At 42.1% G+C, this 21,715-nt stretch overlaps 1 protein-coding gene across 2 annotated transcripts in view; it reads right to left on the bottom strand.

The window, feature by feature from the left end:
- CFDP1 (craniofacial development protein 1) overlaps nt 1-16,848 on the bottom strand; it is a 133,283-nt gene extending 116,435 nt beyond the window's left edge. Inside the window, exons 1-2 of one of the 2 annotated variants that reach the window (XM_060185161.1) lie at nt 16,639-16,848; nt 6,877-6,994 (exon numbers count right to left, since the gene is read on the bottom strand). In XM_060185161.1, coding sequence (XP_060041144.1) covers nt 6,877-6,994; nt 16,639-16,702 — 182 coding nt within the window. In that variant the 5' untranslated portion in view covers nt 16,703-16,848. The remainder of the gene's footprint in view (nt 1-6,876; nt 6,995-16,638) is intronic. The other variant, XM_007527574.3, reaches the window with a different exon arrangement.
- Nucleotides 16,849-21,715: the final 4,867 nt, after the last annotated feature.

Raw genomic sequence — 21,715 nt, 5'->3', positions numbered from 1 at the left:
GGAATTGTGTGGAGTTGTACCCCTCCTACCCTATGGTTTTGTTAATTAATCCTTTCTTAAATAAAAAAAAATAAATAAATAAATTAAAAAATATATATATTGTCTGGGGGGGTTGGGCGATGGCACAGTGGGTTAAGCGCATGTGGCGCAAAGTGTAAAGACCGTCAAGGATCCCGGTTCGAGCCCCTGGCTCCCCACTTGCAGGGGAGTCGCTTCACAAGCAGTGAAGCAGGTCTGCAGGTGTGTATCTTTCTCTCCCCCTCTCTGTCTTCCCCTCCTCTCTCCATTTCTCTCTGTCCTATCCAACAACGAATAACATCAACAATGGCAATAATAATAACCGCAACGAGGCTACAACAACAAGGGCAACAAAAGGGGGGGGAAATGGCCTCCAGGAGTGGTGGATTCATGGTGCAGGCACCGAGTCCAGCAAAAAAGGAGGGGAAAAAATGCTGGGAAAAAAAAAATATATATATATATTGTCTGAGAAAATGTGTCAGAGAAAAGGCGTAGAAAGTTGGATTAGGCAGAGAGTATCTCCCATTCTTGAAAAAAATTCTATAAAAAAAAAAAAAGGGGGTCTTAGCTGGTAGTGCATCTGGCTGAGCACCATATTATAGTGTGCAAGGACCTATGTTCAAGCCCCCAGTCCCCACGTGAAGGGGGAAGCTTCAAGAGTTGTGAAGTAGTGCTGTAGGTCTCTATCTCCCCCTTCCATCTCAATTTCTTTCTCTATTCAAAATTATTTATAATATATATATATATATATATATATATATATTATTAATACCAGAGCACTGCTCATCTCTGGCTTATGGTGGTGTGGGGGATTGAACCTAGGACTTTGGAGCCTCAGGCATGAGTCTGTTTGCATAACCATTATGCTATCTCCCCCACCCAATAATAAGTATTTTTAAAAGATTAAAATACAGCAATAAAAAGGGCCCAGAGATGACTCTGCACATAAAGCAAACAATTTACCATGCAGTAGACCCTGGATTTGTTCCTAGCACTGCATTAAAAAGAGTTCTCTCTCTTTTTTTTTTTTTAATATTTATTTAGTTTTGCCTCTAGGGTTATTGCTAGGGCTCAGTGCCTGCACTATGAATCTACTGCTCCTGGAGGCCATTTTTCCTATTTTATTGCCCTTGTTATTGTTGTTATTATTGTTGTTGGGTACGACAGAGAAATCAAGAGAGGAGGGGAAGACAAAGAGGGGAAGAGAAAGACACCTAAAGACCTGCTTCACCACTTGTTAAGCGACTCCCCTGCAGATGGAGAACCACAGGCTCGAACCAGGATCCTTTAGTCAGTCCTTGCTCTTTGTGCCATATGCATTTAACCCACTGTGCTATCGCCCAGGCCCCTTATTTTTTTATTTTTATTTTTATTTTATTTTTTGCCTTCAGGGTTATTGCTGGGGCTCAGTGCCTGCACCATGAATCCACTGCTCCTGGAGGCCATTTTTCCCCCTTCTGTTGCCCTTATTGTTATAGCCTTGTTGTGGTTAATATTGTTGTTGTTGATGTCATTCATTGTTGGATAGGACAGAGAGAAATGGAGAGAGGAGGGGAAGACAGAGAGGGGGAGAGAAAGACAGATACCTGCAGACCTGCTTCACCGCTTGTGAAGCGACTCCCCTGCAGGTGGGGAGCCAGGTCCTCGAACCAGGATCTTTACGCCGGTCCTTGTGTGTTGCGCCACGTGTACTTAACCTGCTGCCCTACCGCCAGACCCCCCCTCTTCTTATTTTGAAAGATTGATTTATCTGTTAACAAAGAGACAGGAAGAGAGATAAAAGGGGAAGGAAAAGAGAGGCAGAAAGAGAGAAAGCAAGCCAGGGCATTACTCTGGCACATGTAATGCCAGACATCTAATTTAGAACTGAATGTTTATAAGTCAGGCACTTAACCCACTGTGTCACCTCCTCCTGAGGCATGAATTGAGCTGTTTTTTTTTTTTTTTGGTGTGTGTGTGTGTGTGTTATTTGCTGCAGTTATTGCCCTTTTTATTATTATCAATCTGTACAGAAAATATGCTAAGAACACAAATATATCCAACTTATTTGTTTACCACCAGAGTCTATCACTGGGGCTCAGTGCCAGCACTTCAAATTCACTGATCATAGTAGTTTTTTTTTTTGTTTTTTTTTTTAATACAGAGAGAAAGGGAGATACAGAGATAGATACAGAAGGAGAGAGAAGAGGAAGAAATATCTGCGGCCCTGCTTCACCACTTGTGAAACTTCCCCCTTATAGATAGGAAGCAAGGGCTTGAACCTGGGCCCTTCCACAAGTCAATGTGTGCACTTAACCCAGATTAAAAAAAAATTATATTTATTTCACTTTTTATTGTAGTTGTTATTGACGTCGTTGTTGTTGGACAGGACAGTGAGAAATGGAGAGAGATGGGGAACACAGAGAGGGAGAGGGGGAGAGAAAGACAAGACACCTGCAGACCTGCTTCACCACCTGTGAAGCGACTCTCCTGCAGGTGGGGAGCCAGGGGCTCCAACCAGGATCCTTGTGCAGGTCCTTGCGCTTTGCGCCAGGTGCGCTTAACCCACTGCACTACCACCCGACTCCCCTTAACCCAGATTTTTAAAGTAACTCCCCCCAAAAAAAGTAACTCCCTTTGACGATCATATTCTGTTGATGCCTCAAATTTATTTGAACTATTTCTTCCTTGAAATCTTGGTAGGGAAAAAGTGTAGCTTTATTTTTTATCGCCAGGATTTCTCTGGGGCTTCAGTCTATACATTCTCACCACACCCAAGATGGCACCTCCCCTAGCCCTCTTCCTTCTTCTTTTGTCCACACAGAGTAAGAATCATAAGAAGGGGTCGAGCGGTAACACAGTGGGTTAAGCACACACTGTGTGAAGAGCAAGGACCGGTGTAAGGATCCGGTTGGAGCCTCCGGCTCTCCACCTACGGGGGGTGGAGGAGGTCACTTCACAAGCAGTGAATCAGGTCTGTAGGTGTCTATCTTTCTCTCCCTCTCTCTGTCTTCCCCATCTTTCTTGATTTCTCTCTGTCCTATCCAATAACAATGATAGCAATAACAACAATAATAACAACAATGATAAACAGCAATGGCAACAAAAGGGAAAAAACAGCCTCCAGGAGCAGTGGATTCATGGTGCAGGCACCAAACTCGAGCAATAACCCTGGAGACAAAAACAAACAAACAAACAAACAAAAAAAACCCACGAATCATAAAAGGAGATACCGGGTAGGGGGATGGCACACCCAATTGAATACTCATATTACCGTACACTAGGACCTGGTCCCACCTGCAAGGCATGAAACAAATTTGCAGGTATCTTTCTCTCCTTTTCTATATCTCCTTCTTTTTCTATTTAAAAAAAATTTTTTTTATTGTCTTTATTTATTGATTGGATAGAGACAGTCAGAAATTGAGAGGGAAGGGAGGGATAGAGAAGGTGAGAGACAGACACCTGCAGCACTGCTTAACCACTTGTGAAGCTTTCCCCCTGCAGGTAGGGAGTGGGGGCTCGAACCCAAGTCCCTTTGCATTGTAACATGTGCGCTCAACCAGGTGCACCACCACCTGGCCTCTCCCCTCTCAATTTCTATCTGTTCTATAAACAAAGAAACAGATGGAAGGAAAGAAGGGAAAAAAATGGCCACCAGGAGCAGTGGTTTTGTCATGCAGAAACTTAGCTCCAGCAATAACCCTGGTGGCAATAAATAAGTAAATAAATAACGTTGGGGGGGAATTCAGGATCTGGAACATGATGGCAGAGGAGGACCTAGTGGGGGTTGAACTTTTATGTGGAAAACTGAGAACTGTTATGCATGTACAAACTATTGTATTTTACTGTCAACTGTAAACCATTAATCCCCCAATAAAGAAAATTTTAAAAATTAAAATAAGGTAAAAAAACTTGAAAGGAGTGAGGAGTCGAAAGGAAGGGAGAGAGGGAGAGGGAGGAGGGTGGGGAGGAAAGGAGAGAGAGAAGAGATAACACAATACAACTAACAAAGCTTTCCCTTTGCATAATGCTCCCATATGGTGGTCTGAGGTTCAAACCCAGGTGCTTGAGAATGGAAAAGTGTGAGCTCTAATAGATGAGATACTCCCAGTCACCCCAAAATCCATACCAGAATATAAAGTAAAAATAATCAATACTGACAAAGCTAAGACATAAAACTTACCCAAGTAAATCAATACTGAGACCATTATGACTTCATCTAATAGACTTCCATCTATTCCCACCCCACCCCCTTTTTTTTGCTCCATAGTTATAGCTGGGGCTCAGTGCCTGCACTATGAATCCACTGCTCCTGGAGACTATTTTTTTCCCCTTTTGTTGCCCTTGTTGTTTAGTGTTTTAATTATTATTGTTGTTAATGCTGTCAGTGTTGTTGGATAGGAGGGGAAAATGGAGGGAGGAGAAAGATAGACACCTGCAGACCTACTTCACTGCCTGTGAAGCAACCCCCCTGCAGATGGGGAGCTGGGGGCTTGAACCGGGATCTCTGTGCTGGTCCTTGCACTGTGCTACCGCCCGGCCCTCCCCCCCCCCTTTTTTAAAATAAATTATAATCTGCTTTCTTGCTTCAACATAAAATAAGATAAACATTAATTAAAGAGAATAAAATGTTTTATGTAAGTTAACCTCTTTTTTTTTTTTTTGGTGTAACCAGAGCACTGCTCAGCTCTGGTTTATGGTGGCGTGGGGGATTGAACCTGGGACTTGAGAGTCTCAGGCATGAAAGTCTCTTTGCATAACCATTATGCAATACCCCCACCCTTGTAAGTTACCCTCTCGTTTTTTTTTTTCTTTTACTAGCGCACTGGCTCAGCTCTGGTTTATGGCCATGCTAGGAATTGAACCTGGGTGCTCAGAGCCTCAGACATGGAAAGTCTTTTGCAAAACCATTATGCTGTCTCCCCAGCCCTGTAGTAACCCTCTCTAAACTATAATTTTCATAATTTTTGGTCAGTATAGAATTTAGTGCCAAGTAAGAGACTGCATCATCAGTAGCACAACAGCCTGAAGCACCAAAAGTACCACGTTCAAATTCCTCCACAAACACAGAATCCAAAGCTGAACAGTACTCTAGTTTTAAAAAAAATCAGTACCAAGCTTATATTTTATTTATTTGTATAAAAAAGTTACTTTAAACAAAGATAGATAGATAGATAGATACACAGGCAGACACACAGACAGAAAGGCTGATTTAGCAGAGAAGAGAGAGAAGTAGAGCATCCCTCTGGCACATGCAATGCTCAGGATTGAACTCAGGACCAAGTGTTTGAGAGTTAAATATTTTATTGTGTCCATTCCAGACTGGGGGGGGGGGGTAGATCTAATGAGATTCCAGGAATAAACCCAGGACTTCACACATACATAGTAGTGCTGAATCACCTCCCTTGCCCAGTTTTTATTATTTACATCTCCCCTCCACCCTCAGAGGGAGACCAATGTACTGCTTCACCATACAACAAGTTCCCTTGGTGTTGTCCATGGTACATCCATGTAATGTCAGAGTTCAAACCCAGGGGCTGACATATGGAAACCATTATACTCAGTATAATGGTTCCTATAAGACAGACAGACAGACACACACACACACACACACACACACACATATATTCCTATAAGACATATATATATGTGTATATTTATATTTATATTTATTGGACAGAGACAGCCAGAAATCTAGAGGGAAGGGGATGATAAGAGTGGGAGAGACAGAAAGACCCCTGTAAGATATTTGTTTGTACTACATATAGCCTAGGATCAAACAATACAAGTCTGATATACAAATATACAAGTACAAAGACATGTTGTCTGGGAAGTGACGCAGTGGACAAAGCATTGGATTCTCAATCATAAGGTCCCGAGTTAAATCCCTGGCAGCACACGTACCAGAGTGATGTCTGGTTCTACTCTCACCTCCATCTTTCTCATGAATAAATAAAATAAAATAAAATAAAATAAAATAAAATAAAATAAAATAAAAAGATACACTAAAAGACTGTGTTTTACTTGTTGCACAAAAGATGAGATGTAATCTAAATGTCTCAAAATGGAATGCTTAGGGAGTCCGGTAGCACAGCAGGTTAAGCGCATGTGGCGCTAAGCACAGGGACCAGTGTAAGAATCTGGGTTCAAGCCCCTGGCTCCCCACCTGCTGTGGGAACCAGAGGTTTGAACCTGGGCCCTTGAGCATTGTAATATGTGTGCTTAAACAGGTGTGCCATAGCCTAGCCCTGCTAGCATAGGTTTTTTTAAAGAGAAGATAAAATATATAGATACATGCTTGTACATATACAGACTTATCTTTGGTAACAGTTGTTCTGCGATAAAGCAACAAGGACATACATTTTTGTAGTAACTTATTTTTTCTAATTTTAACCAAGTGTATATATGATCTATTAAATATTTTTTTACTTAAAGTTAAAAATTTAAGGCATATAAGACAGCTCACCAACATGGTGTACCCGCTTTGTCAAGCACAATACCCAAGTTCTAACCCAACATCACTGTGTCGGAAGGTTTGGTGTCTTTCATTCTCTCCCTTGTCTCTCACTTTATCTGAAAAAAGTCAGTTTGAAGTGGTGACGTCATGGTGATGACAAAAAGTTTAAAAAATTGTTAATATTTTGGCGGGAATTGTGTGGAGTTGTACCCCCCCATCCTATGATTTTGTTAATGTCTCCTTTCTTAAATAAATAATTTTTTAAATTGTTAATATTTGCTAAAGACCATGATTTTAATCCAAAAATGAGTTTCCCTTAAGTAGTGAAAGGTAGGCAGTAAGACACTAAACATCAACCAATCTCAACAATAGGGATGGTTTTAATAGTCCCTGAGTTCAAAGGGCTTTGAGGGCAGCATCACCTGGCTGGAATGCTCTGAGTCTTCTTTTTTTTCCCTTTGGTTTTCTGTGTCTGTTCTTCACCATCCACTTCATCTTCCTTCACTAGCTCATTGACATCATCTTCACTATATTCTCCACCTAAAATCACACAAGATGGTCAGGCAAACAGAAAAATAAGGTTTTCACATCAAAATGATACATTTTCATTGATTAAGAAAAAAAAAAAAGACTTTCAAGAGCCAGTAGATTGTTCAGCTGCACTTTATCATGAATGAGGACCCGGACTCAAGTCCCCAGCATCACACAGGAACACAGTGGACAGCAGATGCTGTGGTATCTCTAGTTCTTTGCCTCTGTCTCTCTCCTCTATCTTAAATTAGAATGGGGGGAAAAAAGAGCCCTCTAGGAACAGTGTAGTTACACTGGTAGAAACCTCTGGCAAAGGAAGCTGGGTGGTAGTTCAGGGAGTTAAGCACACAAGGCGTGAAGTGCACAGATCCACATAAGGATCCCGGTTCAAGTCGCCGGCTCCCCACCTACGGAGGGGGGTCACTTTATAAGCGGTGAAGCAGGTCTGCAGGTGTCTTTCTTCCTCTCCCCCTCCTCTCTCTGTCCTATCCAACACAACGACAGCAATAACACCACCAAGGGCAACAAAAGGAAAGAAATGGCCTCCAGGAGCAGTAGTGTAGGCACTGAGCCTCAACAATAATCTGGAGGCAAAAAAAAAAAAAAAGCACCTCTGGTAAGGGGTGGGGTGAGGGACACATAAAGGTGTTCACATCAGGCATTTTTATTTACTTTTCTCATCAGAGCACTGTCCAGCTCTGGTTTGTATTGTTACTGGGAATTGAACCTAGGCATCTGGAACCTCAGGCATAACCACTATACTAGTTCCCTGTCTCTAAGATATCTGAAGGAAGGAAGGAAGGAAAGAAGAAAAGTCCATAGTTCACCAAGATATCACACTTGCTTTGCCCTGCACAGGGTTGAGGTTCAAACCTGGCCTACATTGCTTTGGACAAAGTTTTGGTGCTATAGTCTGGGTAAAAAAATAAATAAATAAATAAAAGTCAGCCTGGAAAGAAGAAGACTCAGTGATGACAAAAAAAAAAATCTACATGTATGTGACCGAGATTGGAGCCAGATCCCCACTGCACTGAAGGAGAACTTCTGAGTTATGTAATATTTCCCTCTCTCCCTTTAACTTTATCTGAAAAAAGTTGGCTACAAATTGTGAAGCTCCAGTAATAACAACAAAAATGTCTTGTGCTTTCTCTGTTAAGTTACCCAACTATAATAGTATTTCCTTAGGGAAGTTGTCACTATACCTGAAGATTATGCTAAGTTTGCCCACAACCTACCGTCTAATTTTTGAAAAGGGGGGCCCAAAATATTAAATGGAGAAAGGAGAGTCTTTTCCACCAAGTGTTGGAAGAACTGGGTTGAAACATGAAGAAGAACAGAACTGAACCACCACATTTCACCACACAAAAAAGCAAGCTCCAAGTTGATCAAAGATTTGGATGTCAAGCCAAAAGCCATAAAATATTTAGAGAAAAACACTGGCAGAACTCTTTTTGATATATGCTTTAAAAACATCTTCCTTGTGAAGAAATCAAAATGTTTCGAGACTTCAATGAAAATGAAGACACAGCTATCAAACTATTTGGGACATAGCTAAAGCAGTACTAAGAGGGAAGTTCATAGCTATACAAGCACACATTAGGAAACAAGAAAAAGCACAAATAAACAGCCTGATTGCACATCTTAAAGACCTAGAAGAAGAACAACAAAGGAACCCTAAAGCAACCAGAAGGACAGAAATCACTAAAGTTAGGGCAGAAATAAATAACATTGAGAATAAGAAAACCATACAAAAGATAAACGAAAGTAAATGTTGGTTCTTCGAAAGAGTGAACAAAATCGACAAACCTTTAGCCAGACTCACAAAACAAAAAAGGGAGAAGACCCAAATAAATCGGATAGTAAATGAAAGAGGAGATATCACAACAGACACCACATAAATTCAACATATCATGCGAGGCTTCTATGACCAACTATATGCCATCAAGCTAGAGAACCTGGAAGAAATGAATGATTTCCTAGATACCTACCAACTTCCAAAACTAAGTAAAGAGGAAGTAGATAACATGAACAGGCCCATCACAGCCAATAAAATTGAAACAGTTATCAAAAATCTTCCCCAAAATAAAAGTCCTGGACCAGATGGTTTTACAAATGAATTCTACAAAACTTTCAAAGAAGAACTAATACCTCTACTTTTAAAAGTCTTCCAGAAGATTGAAGACACTGGAATACTCCCTGCCAGCTTCTATGAAGCCAACATCACTCTGATATTAAAAGAAGACAGGGACACAACCAAAAAAGAAAACTACAGACCAATATCTCTGATGAACATAGATGCGAAAATATTGAACAAAATTCTAGCCAACCGGATACAGCAGTATATCAAAAAGATTGTTCATCATGACCAAGTGGGGTTTATCCCAGGCATGCAAGGTTGGTTTAATATACGTAAATCAATCAATGTGATCCACCACATCAACAAAAGCAAGACCAAAAACCATATGGCCATATCAATAGATGCAGATAAAGCCTTTGACAAAATACAACATCCCTTTACGATCAAAACACTACAAAAAATGGGAACAGATGGAAAATTCCTGAAGATAGTGGAGTCTATATATAGCAAACCTACAGCCAACATCATACTCAATGGTGAAAAACTGGAAGCATTTCCACTCAGATCAGGTACTAGACAGGGCTGCCCACTATCACCATTACTATTCAACATAGAGTTGGAAGTTCTTGCCATAGCAATCAGGCAGGAGCAAGGAATTAAAAGCATACAGATTGGAAGAGAAAAAGTCAAACTCTCCTTATTTGCAGATGACATGATAGTATACATGGAAAAATCTAAGGAATCCAGCAAGAAGCTTTTGGAAATCATCAGGCAATACAGTAAAGTGTCAGGCTATAAAATTAACATTCAAAAGTCAGTGGCATTCCTCTATGCAAACACTAAGTTAGAAGAATTTGAAATCCAGAAATCAATTCCTTTTACTATAGCAATAAAAACAATAAAATATCTAGGAGTAAACCTAACCAAAGAAGTGAAAGACTTGTATACTGAAAATTATGAGTCACTACTTAAGGAAACTGAAAAAGACACAAAGAAGTGGAAAGATATTCCATGTTCATGGGTTGGTAGAATTAACATCATCAAAATGAATATACTACCCAGAGCCATCTACAAATTAAATGCTATCCCCATCAAGATCCCAAGCACATTTTTTAGGAGAATAGAACAAATGCTACTAATGTTTATCTGGAACCAGAAAAGACCTAGAATTGCCAAAACAATCTTGAGAAAAAAGAACAGAACCGGAGGCATCACACTCCCAGATCTCAAACTGTATGATAGGGCCATTGTCATCAAAACTGCTTGGTACTGGAACATGAATAGACACACTGACCAGTGGAATAGAATTGAGGACCCAGAAATGAGGCCCCACACGTATGGACATCTAATCTTTGACAAAGGGGCCCAGACTATTATATGGGGAAAGCAGAGTCTCTTCAACAAATGGTGTTGGAAACAATGGGTTGAAACATGCAGAAGAATGAAACTGAATCACTGTGTTTCACCAAATACAAAAGTAAATTCCAAGTGGATCAAGGACTTGGATGTTGGACCACAAACTATCAGATACTTAGAGGAAAATATTGGCAGAACTTTTTTCCGCATAAATTTTAAAGACATTTTCAATGAAACGAATCCAATTACAAAGAAGACTAAGGCAAGTATAAACCTATAGGACTACATTAAATTAAAAAGCTTCTTCACGTAGTCCGGGAGGTGATGCAGTGGCTAAGGCACTAGATTCTCAAGCATGAGGTCCCGAGTTTGATCCCCGGCAGCACATGTACCAGCGTGATGGCTGGTTCTTTCTCTCCTCCTATCTTTCTCATAAATAAATAAATAAATAAATAAATACATTCTTAAAAAAAAAAAAAAAAAAAAGCTTCTTCACAGCAAAAGAAACCACTACCCAAACCAAGAGACCCCTCACAGAATGGGAAAAGATCTTTACATGCCATACATCAGATAAGAGTTTAATAATCTTGCTCAACAATTTGTTTGGCTTCGTATGTTAACTCTCTTTTCAGTCACCAGGTTCCAGATGTCATCAGGATGCCGGCCAGGCTTCCCTGGACTGAAGACCCCACCAATGTGGCCTGGAGCTCCGCTTCCCTAGAGACCCACCCTACTAGGGAAAGAGAGAAGCAGACTGGGAGTATGGACCGACCAATCAACGCCCTTGTTCAGCGGGGAAGCAATTACAGAAGCCAGACCTTCCACCTTCTACAACCCACAATGACCCTGGGTCCATGCTCCCAGAGGGATAGAGAGTGGGCAAGCTATCAGGGGAGGGGGTGGGATATGGAGATTGAGTGGTGGGAATTGTGTGGAGTTGTACCCCTCCTACCCTATGGTTTTGCTAATTTATCCTTTCTTAAATTAAAAAAAAAAAAAAAAAGAGTTTAATAACCAACATATATAAAGAGCTTGCCAGACTCAACAAGACAACAAATAACCCCATCCAAAAATGGGGGGAGGGAATGGACAGAATATTCACTACAGAAGAGATCAGAAAGGCCGAGAAACACATGAAAAAATGCTCCAAGTCTCTGATTGTCAGAGAAATGCAAATAAAGACAACAATGAAATAGCACTTCGCTCCTGTGAGAATGTCATACATCAGAAAAGGTAACAGCAGCAAATACTGGAGAGGGTGTGGGGTCAAAGGAACCCTCCTACACTGCTGGTGGGAATATCAATTGGTCCAACCTCTCTGGAGAACAGTCTGGAGAACTCTCAGAAGGCTAGAAATGGACCTACCCTATGACCCTGCAATTCCTCTCCTGGGGATATATCCTAAGGAACCCAACACATCCATCCAAAAAGATCTGTGTACACATATGTTCTTGGCAGCACAATTTGTTAATAGCCAAAACCTGGAAGCAACCCAAGTGTCCAACAACAGATGAGTGGCTGAGCAAGTTGTGGTATGTATACACAATGGAATACTACTCAGCTGTAAAAAATGGTGACTTCACCGTTTTCAGCCAATCTTGGATGGACCTTGAAAAATTCATGTTAAGTAAGTCAGAAACAAAAGGATGAATATGGGATGATCTCACTCTCAGGCCGAAGTTGAAAAACAAGATTAGAAAAGAAAACACAAGTAGAACCTGAAACGAAATTGGCATATCGCACCGAAGTAAAAGACTCTGGGGTGGGTGGGTGGGGAGAATACAGGTCCATGAAAGATGATAAATGACATAGTGGGGGTTGTATTGTTAAATGGGAAACTGGGGAATGTTATACATGTATAAACTATTGTATTTACTGTTGAATGTAAAACATTAATTCCCCAATAAAGAAATAAATTTAAAAAAATAATAAAAAAATAAAAACATCTTCTTTGTGGTCCAGGAGGTGGCGCAGTGGCTAAGGAACTAGACTCTCAAGCATGAGGTCCTGAGTTCGATCCCTGGCAGCACATGTACAAGAGTGATGGCTGGTTCTTTCTCTTCTCCTATCTTTCTAGTGAATAAATTCTAAAAACAAAAACAAAAACAAAAAAAAAAAACATCTTCCGTGTGGTCCGGGAGGTGGTACAGTGGATAAGGCTTTGGACTCTCAAGCATGAGGTTCCAAGTTCAATCCCCGGCAGCACATGTACCAGAGTGATATCTGGTTCTTTCTCTCTCTCCTATTATTTCTCATGAATAAATAAATAAAACTTAAAAAAAAAAATCTTCCATGGTTATACAAACAGACTCTCATGCCTGAGGCTCCAAAGTCCCAGGTTCAATCCCCTGCACCGCCATAAACCAGAGCTGAGCCAGTGCTCTGGTTAAAAAAAAAATCTTCCATGGAGATGAGGGGCAGGGAGGCACTACAGAGAGACGGTATTACGTTTATTTAAAAGGACATTTTTTAAAAAAATTAATTATTTATTTATTCATGAAAATGATAGGAGGAGAGAAAGAAAGAACCAGACATCATTCTGGTACATGTGCTACCAGGGATTGAACTTGGGACTTCATGGTTGAAAATCCAATGCTTTATCCACTGCGCCACCTCCGTACTACGTAAAAAGACTTTCAAGCCTGAAGTTTCCAGGTTCAGTCCCCTGCACCACTGTAAAGCAGATCTGCACAGTGCCTTGCTAAAAAAATACTGGGTTGTCAGAAAACCCATTATTTATTTTTGTTTTTCAAAGGTTATTTATTTATAAAAAGGACAAAGATCAATCAATGATATATTGCCCTTTTTGGTCAATAACCATTTGCCATCATCCAGTGAGCTTCACAATTCTTCATTCACGGAAGGACCTGTCTTTATCACCAAAAAACTGAACAAGGTGCTGATTTACAACCTCATCTGAATTTAATGTTCTACCACAAAAGCAGTTCTGAAGAGAGCAAAACAAGTATAAGACTGAGAAATGCAAATAATGGCAAGATACCACTTCACTCCTGTGAGAATGTCATATATCAGAAAAAGTAGCAAGAACAAATGCTGGAGAGGGTGTGGGGTCAAAGGAACCCTCCTGCACTGCTGGTGGGAATGTCAATTGGTCCAACCCCTGTGGAGAGCAGTCTGGAGAACTCTCAGAAGGCTAGAAATGGACCTACCCTATGATCCTGCAATTCCTCTCCTGGGGATATATCCTAAGGAACCCAACACACCCATCCAAAAATATTTGTGTATACCTATGTTCTTAGCAGCACAATTTGTAATAGCCAAAACCCAGAAGCAACCCAGGTGTCCAACAACAGATGAGTGCTGAGCAAATTATGGAATATATACATAATGGAATATTACTCAGTTATTAAAAATGGTGATTTCACCATTTTTGGTCTATCTTGAATGGAGCTTGAAGAAATCATGTTAAGTGAAATAAGTCAGAAACAGAAGGATGAATATGGGATGATCTCACTCTCAGGCAGAAGTTGAAAAACAAGACCAGAAGAAAAAACATTAAGCAGAACCTGGACCAGAGGCGGTGTATTGCACCAAAGTAAAAGACTCTAGGGTGGGTGCTGGGGACAGTACAAGTCCTGGAAAAGTATGACAGAGGATCTAGTGGGTGTTGTATTGTTATGTGGAAAACTGAGAAATGTTATGCATGCACAAACTATTGTACTTACTGTTGACTGTACAACATTAATCCACCAATAAAGGGGGGGGAAAAAGTTAGGAAAAAAGAAAAAACAAGTAAGAATATTGACAGTGCAAGGTCAGCAAGTATGGTGAGTATGGCAACACATCCCATCCAAGTTCCAATAAATTCTGATGGGTGATCAAACTTGTATGTGGTCACATGGTGTTGTGATGGAATACAACTTTTTTTTAAAAGATTTTATTTATTTATTAATGAGAAACATAGGAGGAGAGAGAAAGAGCCAGACATCACTCTGGTACATGTGCTGCCAGGGATTGAACTCAGGACCTCCTGCTTGAGAGTCCAATGCTTTATCCACTGTGCCACCTCCCAGACCACTACAACTTCTTTATGATTAATGAGTTCTGGATATTTCTGGATGATAGATACATTTAAACTATCCAACCTCCAACAGTACATATTCAAACTGATAGTTTGGTTACTTGATAGGAGCTTGAAAAACAGGACACCTTCAAAATCCCACCACACTGAGGGCATAAACTTCCTCTGATGAATGTTTTCTTTCAATGTTGTTTGTGGTGAAATCAACATCAGGACCAAGATCATTTAAGCACATTGTTGTAAACAATCTACTTCTCTCATTGCCAGTTAGCAGATGTTTTAAAAAAGAATCATTTCCTCACATTTAATGAGCATATCGCAGATGTTTATACATACTGTCAAATGCACTTCTTTGAGTTTATAAGAAAGCCAAATACCGAGCTTGCTTATATATCTCAGCTTCTTCAGAGGTGGCAAACACTTGAATGATATATGTTCAATGTTTCTGCAGTCTCTTGTGTCATATAACATGGGTTTGACTCAATCAATACCTTTATTTTGTTGTCAGTAACCTTGATGGGCCTCCCTGACCGAGGATCCGGTTCGAGCCCCCGGCCCCCATATAGAGGGGGCCCCCTCCCAGACCACACCAATAAAGAAATTTTCTAAAATAAATGAGTGGTCCAGCAGGCGGCGCAGTAGATAAAGCAATGGACTCTCAAGCATGAGGTTCAGAGTTCAATCCCTGGCAGCACATGTACCACAGTGATGCCTGGTTCTTTCTCTCTCCTATCTTTCTCGTTAATAAACAAAAGCTTTTTAAAAATAAATAAATAAATAAATAAATAAATAACATGAGCACAACTCCACACAGTTCCCACCACCTGGGAAAGCGGAGCTCCAGGATCTATTAGTGGGTTGTCTGTCCAGGGAAGTCATGCTGGACTCAAAAATAATCTTGTGGTCCGGGAGGTGGTGCAGTGATATCACTCTGGACTCTCAAGCATGAGGTCCCTCGATCCCCGGCAGCACATGTGCCAGAGTAATGTCTGGTTCTTTCTCTCTCCTCCTATCTTTCTCATAAATAAATAAAATCTTTAAAAAAAAAAAATCTTATCACTGCAGTTGGTTTTGAGTCTTCCTCAACCCACCCAGCCCCAATTAAAAATATCTGCCTGTGGAGGACAAGAAATGACTTTATTCCGTAAATACCCCCCCCATATATACACACTAAGTATGAGGGCAGGGGTAGACAGCATAATGGTTATGCAAAGAGACTCTCATGCCTGAGGCTCCAAAGTCGCAGGTTCAATCCCCCACACCACCATAAACCGGAGCTGAGCGGTGCCCTGGTTAAAAAAAAAGGGGGGGTGGTGGTAGCGCAGAGGGTTAGACACACATGGACCCGCGTAAGGATCCCAGTTCGAGCCCCTCCCCCGGCGCCCCACTTGCAGAAGGGTCGCTTCACAGGAAGTGAAGCAGGTCTGCAGGTGTCTGTCTCCTCTCCTCTCTTGACTTCTCTGTCCTATCCAACAACTATGACAACAATAATCATGACAACAAGGGCAACAAAATGGGGAAGAAAAAAAAAATGGCCTCCAGGAACAGTGGATTCGTAGTACAGGAACCACCGAGCCGCTCCAGCAATTACCCTGCAGGCAAAAGAAAAAAAAAAAAGTATGGGGGGCAGGAATCAACCTGCCATCTTCACGTGAACTTTCTCGGGCTGGAGACACAACGTGACTGCCACGCTGAAAGACTTTTCAGGCCTGAAGCACCAAAAGTCCCAGGTTCAATCTCAGCTCCACTGTAAGCTACCGCCGAGCTGAGCAGCGCAGCGCTCTGGGAAAAACGCAGTGAACTTTCTCACAGCCTCGGGCCCCGAGAGGGACTGGAAGCCTTCTCATCCGGATAATCCCGCACGCGGTGCCAGCGTGCACCCGCAGGCGGGGATGCGGGGCTATCTGGCGGCGACGTCCTCTCCCGGCCCCCGGAAGGTGTGTCCTCCCCGTGCGGGGGGCGGGGGCGTCCCCAGAGGCCGCGCCGCGCTCACGTGCCGGGCCCCGCGCGAGACGATCCCGCGTGTATGTCCCGGCAGGCTGCGCGGCGCGGGCCGGGGGGCTGGGACGCGCGACACCCGGTCTCGGGGCCGCCGAGGACACGCACGCCGAGCCCAGCGCGCCTCACGTGAGCGCGGGGCGGAGCAACCCGCTTCTCGCCTCAGTCACGATCACTCACCCGAAGGCACATAGTCCTCGTCCTCCTCGGAGGTGGAGAAGTCTTCGGAGTCGAACTCCTCCATGCTGTTGTTCGCCCGCCGGGGTGGGTCAAGCCGCAGGACCGCAGTAGACGCCCCCCAAGGACGAAGCTCTAGCCAGCGACCATAGAGCCTCGGGGCCAGTGGCAGCAGCGGCGGGGAGGGGACGGAGAGAGGGGGCGGTGGCCGCGACTTGGGCGGCCCACACAGCGTGTGCACATGCGCAGAAACCTTTACGTGGGAGAAATGCGCTACATCCGGGCCACAGCCTTCTGGGGCCGTGCGCTGCGGGGGCCCTAAAAAACAGAGATTCTGCTGAAGTGGTGCACGCCGGGACTTGTAGTCTGGTGTCGTACTACTCAGTCGCTTTGCCTTAACTATACTGAAGCGAAATTAGTCGACGGGACTACAGCCATATAAACTACTAGTTATTCTTGAGGTGCTGCTTCCGAATTCGCTTTCTCTCTAATGTTGGCTAACTCGATATTCGCCGTGCTTCCTGGGGTTATTCGCTGTCATGCGCAGAGCGTCAACATTTGGAGCTCTCAGCTCTACTGTACGCAAGTTTTGGTTGAACTGGCCACCCAAGTGTACTGTCCTATTGTCTTGTTTCTACTCTCATGCTGTAGATAAGTTGTTTTGTTTGTGTGTTTTCACGTTTACAAATGAACCCCAAGCGTAAGTGCTGCCTGGTGTTCCTAAACGCAGGAAGACTGTGACGAGCCATATGGAGAAAACATGAGTGTTTCCTTCAGGCATGATTTATAGTGCTGTTGGCGGTAAATTCAGCGTTAACAAATCAATAGTCGAGTACATTTAAAGAAGAAAAGAGAAAGGAAGGGGTTAAAAAAAGGGGAGGTGGAGCAGGGGAGGAGGAAATTCACTGGTGTGTACTTGAGGCTGCTCCTGGAAACAGGAAAGCAACATGTACAACACCTGAGGAAGCTACGGAGAAGGTGGAGACGCGGTTAACTTGTGGATTTATGAGATGATGACCTTTAAAAGGAGTGGGAGAGTGGCGGGACCGGTGGTGACACACCTGGTTAAGCGCGCACAGTACTGCAAGCAAGGACCTGGGTTCGAGGCCCCTGCTCCCCACCTGCAGCGAGGATGCCTCACAGCGAAGCAGGTCTGCAGGTGTCTTATCTCTCTCCTTATGTGTCCTATTGAATAAAATGGGGGGCGGGGAGGAAAGATTGGCCGCCGGGAGCAGTAGATTCGTAGTGCCTGCATCAAGCCCCAGTGATAACCCAGGTGGAAAAGTAAAATGAAATGAAATAATGAAATAAAAGGAGGTATATCAGGCAGCGTTGTTTTAAAAATGAAAGCCAAAGAACTCTACGGTCATATTACCCACGGTCAGAAAAATGTTAAACCCTTCCCCCCAATGCCAGCTGATTTCCACATTTCAAAAGGCCATATGTGTGAAGAATGTTAAACCTGCAAGTGAGGTGAAGTTTGCTGATAAGAAAGCTGTGAAAAAATTAAACAAGTATATATATATATATATATATGTGATATAGGAAAAGGGGAAGAACAGATCTTCAACACTGAAGAGGCTGGTTTATTTTACAGGGATAGTGGCAAGCAACCTATGCCATATAAATGACTTCCATAGTCCCTGGCTTTAAATTACTGCAAGACTGGGCTAGGGAAATTTAAAAGACTTTATTACCTGAGGGAGGCTCTGAGGCCCCAGGTTCAATCCACAGTACCAGTGTGAGCAGTGCTCTAGTGTCTCTCTCTTCTCTCTCTCTCTCTCTCACTCATTCACTCATGGGATGGAGTCTCCAAATATATCTGTAGTGTTAATGTCATGATATATTATACTGGTATAGTCTTTATGTATTTTATACTTTCAGGTCTAATATCCAAATCTTTGATCCATTTGAGCTAATTTTGCTGTACAGTGTTTTTTATTATTATTTCTTTATTGGGGGACTAATGTTTTACAGTCAACAGTAAATACAATAGTTTGTACATGCATAACATTTCTCAGTTTTCCACACAATACAACCCCTACTAGGTCTTCTGCCATCCTGTTCCAGGACCTTAACTCTCTCCACCCCACACCCCAGAGTCTTACTTTGGTGCAATACACCAATGTTGTATGGTGTTGATTCATGGTCTAGTTTCATTTTTTAATTATTTTTATTTATTGTATAGAGACAGACAGAAATTGAGAGGGAAGTGGGTGATAGGAGTCAGAGAGACATCTACAGTACTGCTTCACCACTCACAAAGCTTTCCCACTGCAAGTGGAGACTGGAGGCTTGAACCTGGATCCTTCCTCATTGTAATGTGCACTCAGCTAGGTGTGCCACCACCCAGCCCCTCTAGTTTCATTTTTCTATATGTGGTTGTCCAGTTCTCCTAGCACCATTTGTTAAATAGACTTTCTTTTCCCATTGGGCAGTTTTGGCCCCTTTATTATATGTGTGTGGGTTTAGTTTAGGACTCTGTCCTATTCTATTGGTCTGTATGTCCATTTTTTGCTCCAGTACCACATGTTTTTTCTAAGTTCTTTTATTTTAATTGAAATCAAGCATACATTCCTTTATTTTTTATTAGTGATTTAATGATTGACAAGATTGTGGGATAAGAGGGATACAATTCCACACAGTTCCTGTCACCAGAGTTCCATATCCCTTTCCCTTAGAAGTTTCCCTATTCTTTATCCCTCTGGGAGTATGGCCCAAAAATCTTTATGGGGAGCAGAAGGCAGAAAGTCTGGTTCCTATTGCTTTGTATAACCTGGAGTCAGGCATTGTGATATTCATGGTTTGGAAGAATAAATATCATTAAAATGGCAATCCTGCCTGTCTCTATTAAAAGGAAGTGGGTGGGGGTAGATAGCATAATGGTTTTGCAAACTGACTGTCATGCCTGAGGCTCCGGAGTCACAGATTCAATACCCCGCACCATCATAAGCCAGAGTTAACCAGTGCTCTGGTAAAAAAAAAAAAAAAGAGAGAGAGAGAGAGGGAGGAGACAGATCATTGACACGTCACAAAATCTAACTATTATGGTCCAGGAGGTGGCGCAGTGGATAAAGCACTGACTCTCAAGCATGAGGTCCTGAGTTCAATCCCTGGCAGCACATGTACCAGAGTGATGTCTGGTTCTTTCTCTCTTCCTATCTTTCTCATGAATAAATAAAATATTTTTTAAAAAATCTAACTATTAACTAAATTTGTCATCACCAAGTTGACTTTTTCATGTGGATACAGAGAGGAAGATACCACAGCACCAAAGTGTACTACAATTTGGTGTGGGCCAGGCTTGAACAGTCACATGCATGACAAAGCAGACATGCCTTCCAGATGAGTTATTTTGCCAGTCCAAGTTCTAGATCACTTATAGGGTAACAAGAATAGGAACTATTTTCTCTTGTGTTACTTTAGTAAAATTTCACAAAGATTGGTTAGGAAGCCGAATCCAGCTCAAAGATAGGCAGTTGACCCAAAAGGCATTTCACATAAATTTTAGTTACTAGCACTTAAAACAATGGATGAATTTCAAACTATCTAGTTTTTATCATTCCTTGAAAAATGAAAATGTGACAACGCTGGACTCAGAATCCCACAGAGTAATAACTGTAAGAACTGAGTAATAACTGGACAACCTATTTACATAGGGTTCTCCAGGTGGCCAGAGTACAACCACCCTCTGCTGTAATTCCCTAGAAGATTCCTGGTTCAAAGTTACTGTGTTATGTTGACAATAGTTTGTTGGGTCCTCTTCACCACTTTAGTCCCTTGTTTTCCACAATCTTTTCCCACTGTCCAATCTTATAAAAACTGAAAGAAGGGGCCAGATGGTGGCGCACCTGGCTGAGCCCATGTTACAGTGCCCAAGGACCCAGGTTTAAGCCCCTGGTCCCCACCTGCAGGGGGAAAGCTTCACAAGTGGTGAAGCAGTGCTGCAGGTGTTTGTCTGTCTCTCTCCCTCTCTATCACCCCCTTCCCTCTCAATATCTGTCTCTATCCAACAGATTAAAAAAAAATTTTTTTTTTTGAAAGAAAAGGGCCAGTTGATGGCACTCCTGGTTGTGCACACATGTTACAGTGCACAAGGACCCAGGTTCAAGCCCCCAGTCCCCACCTGCTAGGGGAAAGCTTTGTGAGTGATGAAGCAGGGCTGCAGGTGTCTTTCTACCTCCCCCTTCCTCTTGATTTCTGGCTGCCTCTATCCAATAAATAATTTTTAAAAATTGGAAGAAAATTTCCCCTTGTATTAACTCCTGAATATATATAATCTTTTCTTAAAGTTTTTTATTATCTTTATTTGTTGGAGAGAGACAGCCAGAAATTGAAAGGAGAAGGAATGATAGAAAGGGAGAGAGACAGAGAGTCCTCTGCAGCACTGCTTTACCACTCACAAGATATTTCCCCTGCAGGTGGGGACTAGGGGCTTGAACTCAGGTTGTTGAGCATTGTAACATGTGCGGTCAACCAAGTGCGCCACCACCTGGCTCCTGAATATATACTATCTTATAGACTTCTTGTTGAACTCTCCATGAATTCTTCTGGAGTGCTGTATTTAATCTAAATGGTAGTCACATTAAGTGTATAAATATATAAAGAATTATAGAGCAGGCCAGAGAGACAGCATAAAGGTTATGCAAAAGACTTTCATGCATGAGATTCTTAAAGTTTCCAGGTTCTTTCCCTGGCACCACCACAAATCAGAGCCGAGCAGTGCTCTGGTTAAAAATAAAAGGAAAGGGAGTCGGCAGTAAGCGCAATAACAACAATAACTACAATAACAATAAAAAGGGCAGCAAAAGGGAAAATAAAAAATTTTAAAAAAAAGGAAAAAGAAGCATTGAGCAGTCAGTCCTTGATTTATGATAACAAAGTGAATATATGTGCAGTCTGCTGTCAAACAGATATCTTATATCTGCAGCAGTTATCTGTGGCCATATTAGTCAAATTAGTCCAATTTACTAAAAATGGTAGACCTGATAAGTTTGGGTTTTTTTTTTTTTTTTTTTTTGCCTCCAGGGTTATCAACCAGGCTCAGTGCCTGCATCACAAATCCACTGCTCCTGTAGGT

The sequence above is a fragment of the Erinaceus europaeus genome, chromosome 2 (genome assembly GCF_950295315.1).
Source record: "Erinaceus europaeus chromosome 2, mEriEur2.1, whole genome shotgun sequence".
Taxonomy (NCBI): domain Eukaryota; kingdom Metazoa; phylum Chordata; class Mammalia; order Eulipotyphla; family Erinaceidae; genus Erinaceus; species Erinaceus europaeus.
This window is presented reverse-complemented; position numbering and strand designations above follow the sequence as displayed.